Consider the following 14,672-nt stretch of genomic DNA (forward strand, 5'->3'; position numbering starts at 1 on the left):
TGCTCCAGTGCATCTGTGGAAGAGGCAGCCATTATATGGCGGCTTAAAATTCAGAGGCCTAATGTTCAGCTCAAGGGTAGGAATAACTGCCATTGAAGTTAATGGGAGTCACTTGTACTAGGCAGACAGATAATCAGGTTCCTAAATGGCAAGGAAGGAGGTGGGATAGCACCATCTGCTGTAAGCGTCTTACCTGTATTCTGTTTCACTGAACTCCCTTTTCTTGATTTTGCAGCTCAAAACTCTAGTGAAATAATTATGGTGGCAATGAGTTCCTTGTGGCGCTCTTGATCCCTTTGGACAAGGATTCTAGTCTGAAGAGAAAAGCTGACACTAAACTCTTCCCTTGGGCTGCGATTCCACACCAGCTGATCACTAACCTAACAAGAATTTTAATTTTTTTTGAAACTCTATTTACTATATAGAGATTGACCCAAAACAACTCCCTGGAGCTGATCACCATCACAGATTTGGGCACAAGGGGACATTTGCAGAAATCTGATCTGTCTTTACAACAGCCAACACACCTCAGCTCCTCCCAGACCTAGACACCAGCCTCACCCAGGTATACCCTTTCCAAAGGTCACCAGGCTCCAGCAGAAATATCCCCCTCCCAACCGCATGGGTAGCAACCCGCAGAGGCATCCTCAGAAACACCACAGACTCTCTGGAATTCACCAGAGGCAGTGGTAAAGCAGGGTGAGGCTCAGTCTGGATCCCCCTGATCCTGAGACGCAGACACCAGCAGAGAGCCTTTCTCTGAGGGCATGTCCCTCTGCTCTGGCCTCTGGGCATTTCCCCTCCTCCCCCAGGCCCATGGCCATAAAAAAAAGTACCTCATGATGCCAGTGATGACAAAAAATTCTTCCCTCTATATCTTCATCTGTGAACATTCTTCTCCCTCTGCTGATTGCCTTCCTCCCCAACCGCCTTCCTCATCTCACCTTCCAACTCAAGTCCTTCACCTGTCAGCCTGACTCCCTCTGCACCCCACCTTCCTCCTCCTCCTCTTTCTACCTGCACACCTCTCTACCCTTTCTTCCTCACTACCTTTTATCCTACCCCCTGCCAACTCATCCCCTTTTATCATTCCCTCCAGATGTTCCTATTACCACTGCCAGGACTTTGCCTTTATAACACATCCCTTTCACACACCCCACCCTTCACCTGTTTTTGGTAAGCTCTTCTGGGCAGGGTGTCTTCCTAAACATCTGTATCGCACTTTTGGGTGTTACTATTCTAAATAAATTGTAATAGATAAATCCAGTTAAGAGCTAGATTTTTCTCCCTTTCTTACATTGTGCAGGTCCTTGTTCAATGAACACTTCATCAATGGGTCTATTAATCAGTAGGACTATTCACGGAGTAATATGCAATTGAACATGAGAAAGGGTAGCAGAATGTGGCCCTTAACAAGGAACCACTATAGAATTCTTGGTTTTCTTTCAACATTTGATTCCAAGGCAATCGATAGGATCTTGGATTCAAAGTTTTAGGCAGCTTCCATTTTGTGCATGTGTGAAATTTTTCTGTACTAGGTCTAGCTTTAGCCAGTGCCATTAGCCCCCAGCATTCATGAGCAGCTAATATAATTTAGAAAGAAAAAAAGGATAGGATAAAAAATACTTCCTGGTGAGATTTCGGATAGATACAAGGCTCTCAGCTAATCTGCAATGTCCTCCCAGAAATAATAATGATTAACCACATCATATAATGCAAATATTTCAGGCAGTTATTAAAATAAACTTAACAATAGAAGAAAAATTTCTGCCCAGAGAAAAATATGTTCATATCCAGTAGCAGATTTGATTTATACAAATTGTAATAATAATTCCTTTGTTTTTAAGTCAAGGCATTTTTGATACTTGACAAAACCCAGAGACCAAGACAAACATTTCAGTTTGATATGTACAGTGTATTAAAAATACAATGGGAGAAATTGCAAAGCCAGAGAAAACATCTTTATTAGAGTGCTCCAGACTCCCTAGGGCACTGGAAGATTTCTTAACCTCAATAGAGTTGTTTAACAGTGGACTTGATCGTGCATTGGACCAGATGGCATTTTTTCCCTTCTACTTGTTCATAGCAAACACCATCCCAAGAGTGAAAGTTGCAGGCAAATCAATATTACATAAAAGAGTCCAGCAGAAATTCCACCCTACTGTCAGTTTGGACAAATATGTCTAATTTTATAGGGTTATGAGACATCACTCACTAACTCTTTAAATGGATTTACTCCATCATTAAATTATTTGATTAAAAACTTATTTCCATTCCCTAGCTAATAATTCCAATAACTGTTTCCCATAGACTATATCAGAGATCACTGACTGTAATTTGTTAAATAACATTACCACAAGCCAGCAAGGTTACAAGCCCTCAGCCCCATCAAATTACATAGACATTTGGGAAGAAATCTTGCCCCATTGAAGTCAGTGGTAAAACTCCCTTGTAAAGATTAAAAGCAGATTCTGCCAGGCAAAGTTCTAAGGTCTTTCCAAAGATAAACTACAATGAAAATCTTATTTTCTTTGGATTTTGGTTATCATAGTATGAGATGGTGTTATTCACCCGGAGCAGGAGGCTGTCAAAAGCCCACCTGCCCCTCTTAAGTGGTGTATCTTTGAAGTGGAACTGTGTATGGGGGCCATTGAGGGAGGCCTGGGAGCCACCTGCATATCATAGATAGGGACACCTCTGTGACAGCTCCAAACAGTGGGGACAGGGGAATTGTGGATCCAGGTCAGCCTCCAGGTAAGTGAATTCCACTCCCACCAGCCCATGGAGCTCCACTCATAAAGCCCAAACATCTGGGCTTCATGCAGGGAGGGGTGAATTGTGCCCAGAAAATGTACTCTTAAGCATGAGTAGCAGTGCACTGTCCTTAAATTAAATTAAATATTAAAGCTAAAGGAGGCAACCGTGGAGTTTGCCAATAGTTATTTAATCAAGTGTGAAGTGGAGCATCTGAAAAACATTGCCACATTCTGGAAACACAGTGCCCTTTTTTGATATCACCGTATAAGCATCAAACTATTTTGTTTTAAAAGCCATGGTAAATTTGTGAATGAAACTGTGCAAGAGGGATTTAATAAGAGATCCACAGCAAGTGTTCAGTGGTCTAGATGATGCCTGCCACCAGGGTAGCATGAAATCATTTGATAATTACACCATAGCCATGCAGGATTAGTGTACCATAAAATATAGGGCTGCATTATTTTTATTTATATAACAGATGGATCTAAGAGAGGGATTTTTTTAAATGAATGCAACGTCATGACAGTGTTGACAGATGATTTAAAAGTGCTACAAGATGGTCAAGCCAAAAACCTAAGAATGTTTCCATTTCCCTTTTTCTTGTGTCAAGGAGAAGAAAGCAGAGAAACAAATGTTGACTAATGATATGAATTCCATTCTGGGGATTGGATGAGGTACAATATTTTGGGGTTTTTTTGTACATAGATCTTTATGTTTTCTTCCACTTGCTATCTATCTTAGATATTACCTAAGATGGCCCCTATTATCATAACGCCTGAGTCCCTCATAAGCTTTAGTGTGTTTATCTTCACAACACACTAGTGAGTTAGGGAAGTAAAAATACTGAATGCTATTAGAAGTGCAGTAAGTGCTAAAAGTACATTCTGGAAGTAGAACAGCAATATTTCAAGAAATCTTTGTAAAAACACAGGGGCTTGAGGTGTGTGTTAAAGCAAGGAGAGCTTGTATTTTAACAATTACATTATTTTATTCATAAGCTATTTAACTGTCATATTGCAGAAATCAGAGCCTGCTGTTAGCTGCAGCCGTCTGTTCTCTTGTGAAGCCAAATAGCCCCAACTTCCGATATGAAGGTTAACCTTTTTGACCCCTGCAGCCATACTCCACAACAGCTCCTCCGCACACCAGCCCCAAATTTCATTTTTTAATCTGTATCTGAACTTTCTGAACGTTCAGGTGCATTCAGATCTGTCAATGTGATGAGCCACAGGTCTTCATAAACAGGCATTTATCAGGGAAAACAGCACTAATTTACAAAGCGGTCTGACTTCCATTTTGGTTTATTTCTAGTGACCCCACCCTTTTCTATACCTACCCACAGAGCATAGCAACATCTACTGGTTGAACTGCATAACTGCACATAAATATTACTACCAGATCCAGGGTTTGACTCAGGTGTATCACTAAAGATATAGTTTTAGCATTATTTTCTTTCTACATTCAGGAAGGTTTATGGAGGACTGTCTAAAGCTGAAATTCAAAGTTTTCTGAAATCCAGAATCCCACTTGCCCTCTGAAAATGCTGTTTAAGTGATGCTTAAGTAGTGTCTAGGACTTGTGCTGGTTCTCCCTCCACAGGGATGGGAGTGGAAACTGCACACAAAGAGGCTGTTTAATTTGGCACATGGCATAGCAAATGCAACAAAATATCTGCACACCTGATAAGCTGACTAGGTCATTTTTTTGAGGAAAAATGGATTTTTAAATTATATGAACTTTTTCTGCCACATTTTTGTATTGCTTAATTTTTTTGAGAAATAAAACCAACTTTTTTTCAGTTTTTCTCTTTCTTTATTTGTTTTAATCTACTCCACTGTCTCCTTTCTTTTCTCCTTCCACCTCTCTTCCTTCCAGTGGAAAGAGAAGGGAGAAAAAGGGGACCTTTTTTTTTTCTTCTTTTTTTAATTGAAACAAAATTGAGGGATTAATGAAAAAAATTAAAAATCAAAATAATTTAAGGTAAAAGAAAGGGTTTCTTTCCTTTCCAATATTTTCATAGTAAATACAAAATACTTCTAGCCCTACTATTAAGTCTCCCATTTTGTCTCCCATATTCTCCTGAAGATGCCCAGTTCCAGATACTCTCATATGAGCTCCCAGGGAAACAAAATGGCAGTAGCCAAGACACACTGTACCCACACACTTTTAGTCTCTATCCTCTCAGTTAGGTTGTTTGAATCTATGCCTGAAGGAATTTTGCTGAGACCATAGTGATTAGAAGTTGTGGGCAGGACATCCTGCCCTCTCACTTGTAGTAAGGCTTAGGAACATCAACATTATCAGGGCGTGTTGGCAGTTGAGTGTCTCAAACTCCCTCTGGGCAGCAAGAGGGAGGCTTCCAAATGACAGAACAAGGCTAAGAGATGGCTTCTATGATCCAGCTCTTAGCGAGCTGGGCAAGTCCCTCAGAAGATAAAAGGAGGCTCTGTCTCCCTCTCTAAAACAACCACAAAGCTTAGTAGGTTTATTAATGGAGAGAGCATTTCCCTCCTCTCACTGTGGTATCTGGGCTCCCCATTCCCCTTCCTTTAGTGGCTGTTGGTGTTTTGATTCCTAGGCCAGAAGGGACCATTGTGATTATCTCATCTGACCTCCTGTATACCGTGGGCCATGGAACCACCCCTCTGAGAGACTCCATTAGATTGTCAGGAAATAATACTTTTAATATTATAAACATAAGCTTTTAACTTATTTTGTATTTAACGCTTGCTCCAGTTTCACTAGAACTTAAAGGCACCCAGATGTCCAGTAAAAAGATGTAGATTTGTTGATTTTTATAGCATACTTATGACTGAGGCTGCAGTGAGGGAAATGAGTAAGAAAAGATATGATAAATGAATAATAAATGTCATAGATAGGTGAATGGCATCTACCTTTTCTCACAATACCAGATAAGGAGACATGCAATTAAAGGGGAAGGCAGCTAATTTAAAACAGTTAAAAGGAACTATAGTTTCATACAACATGCAATTAGCCTGTGGAACTCATTGCCACAAGATGTAATTTAAGTCAAGAGCTAAGCATGCTGCAAAAACTGACTGGATGTTTATTCTGAGAGCAAAAATGTGCACAATAATAATTGTAACAATTTTTAAATAAACGAAAGCTTTGAAAGGGATATAAACCCTCAATGTTCCAGGGTAGAAAGGCAGTTTATTCCAGGGTTTCTTGAACTTTTCTCTGAAGCAACTGGCTGGATCCAGGGTACTGGACTATATGGACCACTAGTCTGATCCAGTATGGCAATTCCTGTGTCCCTTTGACTGGCTAACTGATAGCCTTAGCCTTGATAGGATTTATGAGATAACAGTCATCTATTACATTAAGGACTAGCTGGCAAATGATTTACTTTCATGGCTGACTGATAATGCTAAATAATTAGCTTTTTAATTTTTTAAGACGTTCTCTCTACTTGTTTCACAATGACAGTTGCAGGTTTTATTTAGCTATGATTCCTGTACAAGTCAGCACATTGGTAACAACATAAACCAAGAAAGCAGGGGCAATGCATGGGTATCAAACCACTCCCCAGTAAGGAATTTCAGATATTCCAGTCAGATAGTTAAGGGCCATCTCTTTTAAAGGGAGAACAGACTGCAGATGTCAGATCTAGTTACACCTCAGAAAAACCTTATGAAAATGCAAATCTCCAAAGACATCACCCTGCACACATCCAGGCTAGAGATCAGGCTTATTTCAAAAAGTACATGTCTGCCTTTCTCCATTTAGGAAGCAAGAAGTCAACGATATAACTGTCAATAGGGAATATGGTTCAGAAAACACAGCTGTGGGATTAAGAACAAGAGACCAAGAGCAAGTGTGCTTGAACAATAATCCTTTTTTAAAAAATGCTCTGCACTCCACATTTCATGTTTTAAGATTGGATCTGTGTATTAGTCAGCAAAAATAATTTTATTTAAATGTCTCTGCTGCATAATAATGGAAAAGAGAAACAATTAGCACATGAGTAACATACTAGACAGATCTCACATTGCCAGATCTCTGGGCTAAAGTCAGACATTGGAAATACATACCCATGTCCCACTGAAGTTGATGTTCATTTCAGGGGTGTAACTGAGGGCAGAATTTGATGTTTGATCATGACATGGAAAATGACCAGAAAAGGAAAGGCCGGTGTGTTGAAAAGTTTCTGTGCTACTGCATGCTCAACTTGAAGCACCTTTAAAAGGGCTTGATTTTTAGAGGGCAAGTGCTCACCTTTTTCTGAAAATCCAAGCCCTTTTGGGCATCCAGAAACTAAGGCACCCAAAATCACTAATTGCCTTTCAAGATTTAGGCCACAGTCTGTATAATGACGGCCTAAATCCACACATCTTCAAAACCTCTCCAAGCTTACATGCCACAGTGCTTTGGCACTAAATTGACCATGGTCATCTCAGATTTTTCTGTCGGAGGAGGATATACATTGGCTAGAGCTGGCTGAGAGATATTCACTATGATTATTCAAAAAATTTTGGCTTTTTCTTTGAATTCATTGTTTGTGAATAACAATTTTTGTTCTTCAGACAGCTCTAGACACACTGGGGCTGATATTGGCAAGTAATTTAAGGTTTTTTCCTGTCATTCATTCAATTATTCTCAAATACATTTTTTCCATTGTTCTCCTTATAATTGGTGTAAACAGACCATTTGATATTAAGCCATATATCTTTGAATCAGGTGCATGGTGCAGTAGTCAAATACTATAATGTAGTCAACTGTTCCATTACCCCATAGGGTGAGAGTGTTTAACTAACCCCCACCTCAGACTCATTCAACTAGATCATGTATGTGGTAGGTAGGGGGATATGAACTATTGGCCGGAGCAGGAGTCAGGAGCAGGGAATAAGACCAAATGGCAGAGGTAGAAATCAGAGCCAAAGATCAGAACCAGAATCAGAAGTCAAATGCCAGAGCCAAGAGTCAAGCCAGAAAACAGAGTTAAAGGTCAGAACTGAGTTACCTGGAGTCAGGGAAGACAAAAGCAGGGCTAGGTCCAAGGCTTGGACAGGGGTGGATTAAGGCAGAAGTAGAAACTAACACAGCTGCACTCCCATACTTTGGGCAACCAGCATCTTGTTGCTGCTCTTTAGAGCAGGTCTTATAATCCCCTAAACCAATGAGGTGGTTTAGTCAATGAGGTGGCTCAATTGGGGCCCAGTTGCACTCATTAGACTGCCTGTGGGTTAAGCTAGCAGGTAAGCAGGATACCAGGGGGTCCGTGCTCTTGACAATATGTGTTCAAATGTTTTGTAAGGTCCCCAGAACAGCTGTATCTATTACACAGTGTGAGCCCTCTTGAGCAGATGCCAGATAGATTACATCACAGCCAGCTTTGAGAGATTCAAGAACTGCCCTGGGTGAATCAGCATACAGGAGAGGCTAAATAACATGCAAAAGAAACAAAATCTCTACAGTATAGTTCATGAATGGTAGTTATTCAAATCTCCACTCTCTACATGTGCTAACTCCATGACTTTGTTAGTCTCGGGCTCAAAATCTACATAAAATGCTACATAAAGATTGACAGTCTGTTAGGTACTGGGCCATTTGAGAGACCAGGACTGGGGTTATTTTTAGCTATCACCATCTGAGTAACAGCTGCCATCTTTTTGAAATTACTCATGGTTAGCCACTTGAACAAGGGGGAGGGATGCTGCTGGGGGGTTGAGGTGAGGGTGGAGAAAGAGTGAATGTTATTTGTATGACTGCATAGGATGCATGCCACAGAGGGTGTCAGGGAGATACAGGATGTTTAACAATGAAAAACAGAGTCCTGTGGCACCTTTGACTGGTAATTCATGTTAGCCTGTGGACTCACCAGTACCATAGTTTTTAGATTAGTCAACATGTTAACTCAGCAGATTGCAAAAATGCTGATCAGGAAAGAGGATGAGAAGCTAGATGGCACAATTCATCAGATATGAGATGATATATTTGTTTTTAATAGACCACTTTGAATTTCCAAAATTCATCATGTTCTAGGTTTCAGATGAAAGAACAGGAGTACTTGTGGCACCTTAGAGACTAACAAATTTATTAGAGCATAAGCTTTCGTGGACTACAGCCCACTTACATGCATCCGAAGAAGTGGGCTGTGGTCCACGAAAGCTTATGCTCTAATAAATTTGTTAGTCTCTAAGGTGCCACAAGTACTCCTGTTCTTTTTGCGGATACAAACTAACACGGCTGCTACTCTGAAACTAGGTTCCAGCTGAAAGATCACACATATAATTCCTGGGAATCACTGTCTTCTAAGCATCTATGATTCACTGAAATAATTCAAATAAGAAAAGAAATATAATGAATGATGAAGTAATCAATAACTAATTGAAGAATCAACAATTCTGTATTCAAATAATTCATTAAATGTTTCACTCCTACCTAGAAAACTGGAAGACAATTCAGCAATGAGAGAGCTATTCACTGTACCTCTTAATTCTAAATAAGATAAAAGGACCAAATTCTGTTCTCAGTTACTCTGGTTTTATGGAAATGTAACTCCTTTAATAGGAATAGATATAGCTGTGACCAGAATTGGACCCACCGTCTGCAAAACAGGGATGAAATCCTGGCTCTGTTTAAGTCAAAAACAAAACTCCCATTGACTTCCATAGGGTCATGATTTCACTCTCAAAGAATATTTTCCATATTAAAAGGGAGTTATTTGATTGGGCTTAAGAGATCAATGAGAAGGATGGGGAAATCTCTTAACCTATTTTATGATGTGCACATAATCCTTGAAGGTTATCATGAGAATTACCTACTCTTATCTCATTGTTCCCAAGAAAACTCAAAAGATCTAGATCAGGGGTTCTCAAACTTCATTGCACTGCAACCCCCTTCTGACAACAAAAATTACTACACAACCCCAGGAGGGGGGGACCGAAGCCTGAGCCCACCTGAGCCCCACTGCCCTGGGGGGTGGGGGCAAAGCCCAAGCCTCACCACTCTGAGAGGGGGGGCCAAAGCTGAAACTCAAGGGCTTCAGCCCCAGGCAGCGACTCTGTAACCTGAGCTCTGCCACCCAGCAAGTCTAAGCCAGCCCTGACTACCCCATTAAAATGGGGTCACGACCCACATTGGGGTCCTGACCCACAGTTTGAGAACCATTGATCTAGATATTGGTTTTGTTTGATCAGTTTAAAGAGTTTCACTACATTTACTATGTGTGGTAGCACTGCATAAATGCAGCATTGACATATCTACTTGAAAAACAAATAGGAAGAAAAGTAAGTGAGACAATGTTGTCTGTCCTTGGAAGAAACATGTGTGTGTCAACATATAAGTTACTCATTAAAACAACAACAACCACCACCCTAGAATCTAAATGTACAGTGGTCACAACTGAAGTCAATATTGCCCCACCATTATCACAGATATCTCCTAAATTTAAAGGAAGACGATATCAGATATCAGAGTGTAATCAATATTTGGCTATAACTGACTTTTAAATAATAGGAGTACTTGTGGCACCTTAGAGACTAACAAATTTATTAGAGCATAAGCTTTCGTGGACCACAGCCCACTTCTTCGGATGCATATAGAGTGGAATAAATATTGAGGAGATATATATACACACATACAGAGAGCATGAACAGGTGGGAGTTGTCTTACCAACTCTGAGAGGCCAATTAAGTAAGAGAAAAAAAACTTTTGAAGTGATAATTAAGATAGCCCAGTACAGACAGTTTGATAAGAAGTGTGAGAATATTACAAGGGGAGATAGATTCAATGTTTGTAATGGCTCAGCCATTCCCAGTCCTTATTCAATCCTGAGTTGATTGTGTCTAGTTTGCATATCAATTCCAGCTCAGCAGTCTCTCGTTGGAGTCTGTTTTTGAAGTTTTTCTGTTGTAAGATAGCCATCCGCAGGTCTGACATTGAATGGCCAGACAGGTTAAAGTGTTCTCCCACTGGTTTTTGAGTATTATGATTCCTGATGTCAGATTTGTGTCCATTAATTCTTTTGCGTGGAGACTGTCCGGTTTGGCCAATGTACATGGCAGAGTGGCATTGCTGGCACATGATGGCATATATCACATTGGTAGATGTGCAGGTGAACGAGCCCCTGATGGTATGGCTGATGTGATTAGGTCCTATGATGATGTCACTTGAATAGATATGTGGACAGAGTTGGCATCGGGGTTTGTTACAAGGATAGGTTCCTGGGTCAGTGGTTTTGTTCAGTGATGTGTGGTTGCTGGTGAGTATTTGCTTTAGGTTGGGGGGTTGTCTGTAAGCGAGGACAGGTCTGTCTTCCAAGAGAAGTGGGCTGTAGTCCACAAAAGCTTATGCTCTAATAAATTTGTTAGTCTCTAAGATGCCACAAGTACTCCTGTTCTTTTTGCGGATACAAGCTAACACGGCTGCTACTCTGAAACCTTTTAAATAATAGTCACTATAGTTTATATTTTACTGTAAGGGGAAAAGTCTATCAGTTCTCCAGGCACAACCCGCCTTTCCTAGTGATGTTAATGTGTCAGGCTGGCACCAGACTTTTTTGCAAAATTGACCATTTCTTCTTCTGTTATTTTGTACAAATGTAGGGCATGGTAAATGCAGTGTAGGGGCCTGGATTGCTTTGAACTAACCAGAAAAGAGAAGAGAGAAGCATCTGTGGAGGGATTTAGTGTTGACAATAGGATAAAGGTGGCTTCCGGTGTCAAGCCACTGCTACCATGGATCTTTCCTTTTGCTTTTCTCAGCGTAAGCCCCATGTTTACAAAATCAGAAGTAGGAACTGAACACATTTATTACTTAGCTTTGTCTAAATAAGTGGAAGAGATGGCAGAAAGTTCGATTCCTGTTTACAGATGTGCTCAGATTTCTAGCTTTTACTGCACTGTAGCATATCTCAGATTTTAACTCCCTTTCCCAATATCTTTAACTGCAGACCTTTAGACAGCTCAGTGCTGCTCCAGTTCATGTAATGTTTTCAAAGTCTTTTATGGCTTCATCCTGCACTATTGAAGGCAATGGGCGTTTTGGCATTGAATTCAATGGGAACAGAATTGGGCCCTCAGTCACCCCACTTTTTTAACACTTTAGGCTTAGTGATCACCATTTCATATCTGGTGGATGTGTCCCTTAATGGAGAAAGGAAAATTTCCTTTACCTGTCAATGTCTCTTCTTTGTCACTAGATGTCAATTAGGATGTATGATCTTGTGGTGGAGGCACTGGACTGGAACTTGAGAGAGCTTAGCTGTGCAAAGGCTTTTCTTGAAAAGTCACTTAGCTTACCTGTGTCTGAATTCCCAGTTTTCTGCTTGTCTGTTGTATTCACAACCTACGTCTGTCTCCTCTATTTAGAAAGTAGCTCTTTAGGATAGGAAATGTCCCTTTATGTGTTTGTCTGGTTCCTACCACAATGCAGACTAAAAATAATTTCTCCATCCCTAATAAGTGAAGTGTTACAGGAATTGACTGTACAACTGTTGTACTGTAAGAAAGTTGCTCTGTTTGTTTAGGATAGTATAGAATTAATGTAATGAATAAATGCTGTTTCACAGTTTGGGAATAAATTGTTTCTGAAGGAAAGATTCAGAGCTGGATCCATAACTGATAGCTTTTTCTCTCCAGAATACGGGATTGTCTGTTGGTGAGGATCAGGAGACAAGTCATCTTGTGATATCAGTGAGAAGCAGGGATTTATTTTTATTTTATTTTGAATAAAATGTGAAATTTTTGAAATTTGAATTTTTGGGGATGAAAATATGTTTGAATGATTCAGAACAAAATGAAAACATTTACATGGGAGTGTTTTTAAACCTTAGTGCTTAAACTCTTTTCTTCTACAGCTTAGTATCAGAACATCAGACGCTTGGACTATTAATAGTAACTACAGTAAAAAACAAATGAATAAACAGTGAATACTTCTGAAACAACATGTTAGTAAATATGACATAAAGGTAAGCAGTTGTTAATATTAATAAGGAAACAAGTTCTAACAAAATAAGCCTTCCTGTTGTTTATTAGATGTTATAGGAATTACATGTACAGTATATAAAAAATGTTAATAGCAAAAATGTTCATATGACTGATTTTAACAAAACATTCTTCTTTGGATTAACTGAACCCTCCCCGCCCCCCAGCTTTTTACAATTTATTATGCAACAATACACATCTATTTTTTAGGTTCCTAAAGTTTAAAATCTAAGATGCTCGTGTAACTCTACTTCTTAAAATTAAAGCAATTGGAATTTTGCTGCATTCAGATGGCTTGGTTGTGATGAGGGTTAGTTAACAAAATATTGGTTTCATTATAAGGTCAGTTGTTGCAAGTTTAAAAAGTAATTTTGTTTGTGAACACTGTACTTTACAATTTGAACATTTTGCAACATAGAAAATTCATTGGACATAGGAGGTTACAATTTTTATTGATTTAACTATTTCTCTTTATTAAAATATACATGAGACCAAATAGAATTTTGATTTTCTTTTGTCTTTATGAAAATAATTTAATATGTTCTTTAAAAAGTTAAGGTTCGATATAAAGTTCATTCTCCTAAACAAACAGTACAAGTCACATTTAACATGTGGTGCACTTTAGAAGGCAAGGGTTTGTTTAGATAAAGTGCATCTATATAATTGTAATGAGAAATGTGTTTTTCATTTGATAAACTTGTATGTTTTCAGTTTACATCATACAGTTTATATGTTGGATAAATCTATTACCAATATCTAATCTGGATAACCTAAAACAAACAAAAAATCTATATTTCCTATACATTACACATTTGACATAATGGTTTTACACTACAATGTAAAATACATTAGAAAAATCAAACTTGTTACCAGGGAATATTATATACAATTATCAGTATTGAAAATGTTTCTCTGGTAAAAATATGTCTATAATTTAATTCCTCATGAGTCCCTTATTTTGCAATATCAATTTGATTTTAACTGGATATTCTTCTAATATTTTCCATATAATTTTCTTTCATACGCATCAAGTGTGTTTTCACTATTGTAACACATTCAAGATCTTGGACCACTGCCAGATCATTTTATGTATCAGGTATTTAAAACACCATTGGGTGGCTTTCAAAGAATGGATCGAACCTCTAGAAATAATATATAAAGCATTATTCCTCTGATTGTCTCTTTCAAAGGAAATCCCTTTCCTTTTTATGTTGGCACATATCACAAGAACTCTTGAGATGATTCCTAGGAAGGGAACATTAAGATAATTTTAAATGGGTGATTCAAATCCTTTCTTTCAAAATTTAGAAGAGTCCAAAATAGCTGTGTATTTTTAATATTGAACAATGATACTATTCAGTGGATGGATAACTGTATTTTCTAAGAACAAGATATAAAAAATATCTTTATCATACTGAGAATAATTGTATATCTTCCATAGTCGGACTCACTGGCTGCTTTTTTATGAAATATTGTTTCAAGACCATTGGCAAGAACAGTCTGTAGGTTCTTGGATTGAATAGTTGACCCATGTTGAGTTGCCACTGCAGTACAATTGCACAGTTCGTCTTTGTAACCCAAGTTCCCTGCAGCATTTGCAGAATCTTGCATATGAGTTGATGTTGTAGTTATAAATGCTAGCAGAAGGGCATTTTCCATCACATGAAACAATGTTTACCTGTTAATGAACATTTTAAATTATCATTGCATTTAAATGATTAAAAAACCTGAGTTTGAGATTTTTCAAAGAGGTCTTAAAGGAGTTAGACACCCAAATCTCACTGAAATTCAATGGAATCTGGGCAGCAAACTACCTTACGCCTCTTTCAAAATCTCAGCCTATGTGAATAATAAAATGACTCAGCTAGGCCCACATTTTGAGGACCTGTTAAATGGAATTTTTCCATTGATTTCAATGAGACTAAGATTTGGCCACTATGCAACATACTCAGCTCTAACAAAAGG

The 14,672-nt window shown here is 38.8% G+C and overlaps 1 protein-coding gene across 1 annotated transcript in view; it reads right to left on the reverse strand.

The window, feature by feature from the left end:
- Positions 1–12,876: 12,876 nt before the first annotated feature.
- Positions 12,877–14,672, reverse strand: part of OTOG (otogelin) — a 147,001-nt gene continuing 145,205 nt past the window's right edge. Inside the window, exon 54 of the mRNA XM_054027475.1 lies at positions 12,877–14,385. Coding sequence (XP_053883450.1) covers positions 14,185–14,385 — 201 coding nt within the window. The 3' untranslated portion in view covers positions 12,877–14,184. The remainder of the gene's footprint in view (positions 14,386–14,672) is intronic.

This window comes from Malaclemys terrapin, chromosome 4, assembly GCF_027887155.1.
Source record: "Malaclemys terrapin pileata isolate rMalTer1 chromosome 4, rMalTer1.hap1, whole genome shotgun sequence".
In the NCBI taxonomy this organism is placed as follows: domain Eukaryota; kingdom Metazoa; phylum Chordata; order Testudines; family Emydidae; genus Malaclemys; species Malaclemys terrapin.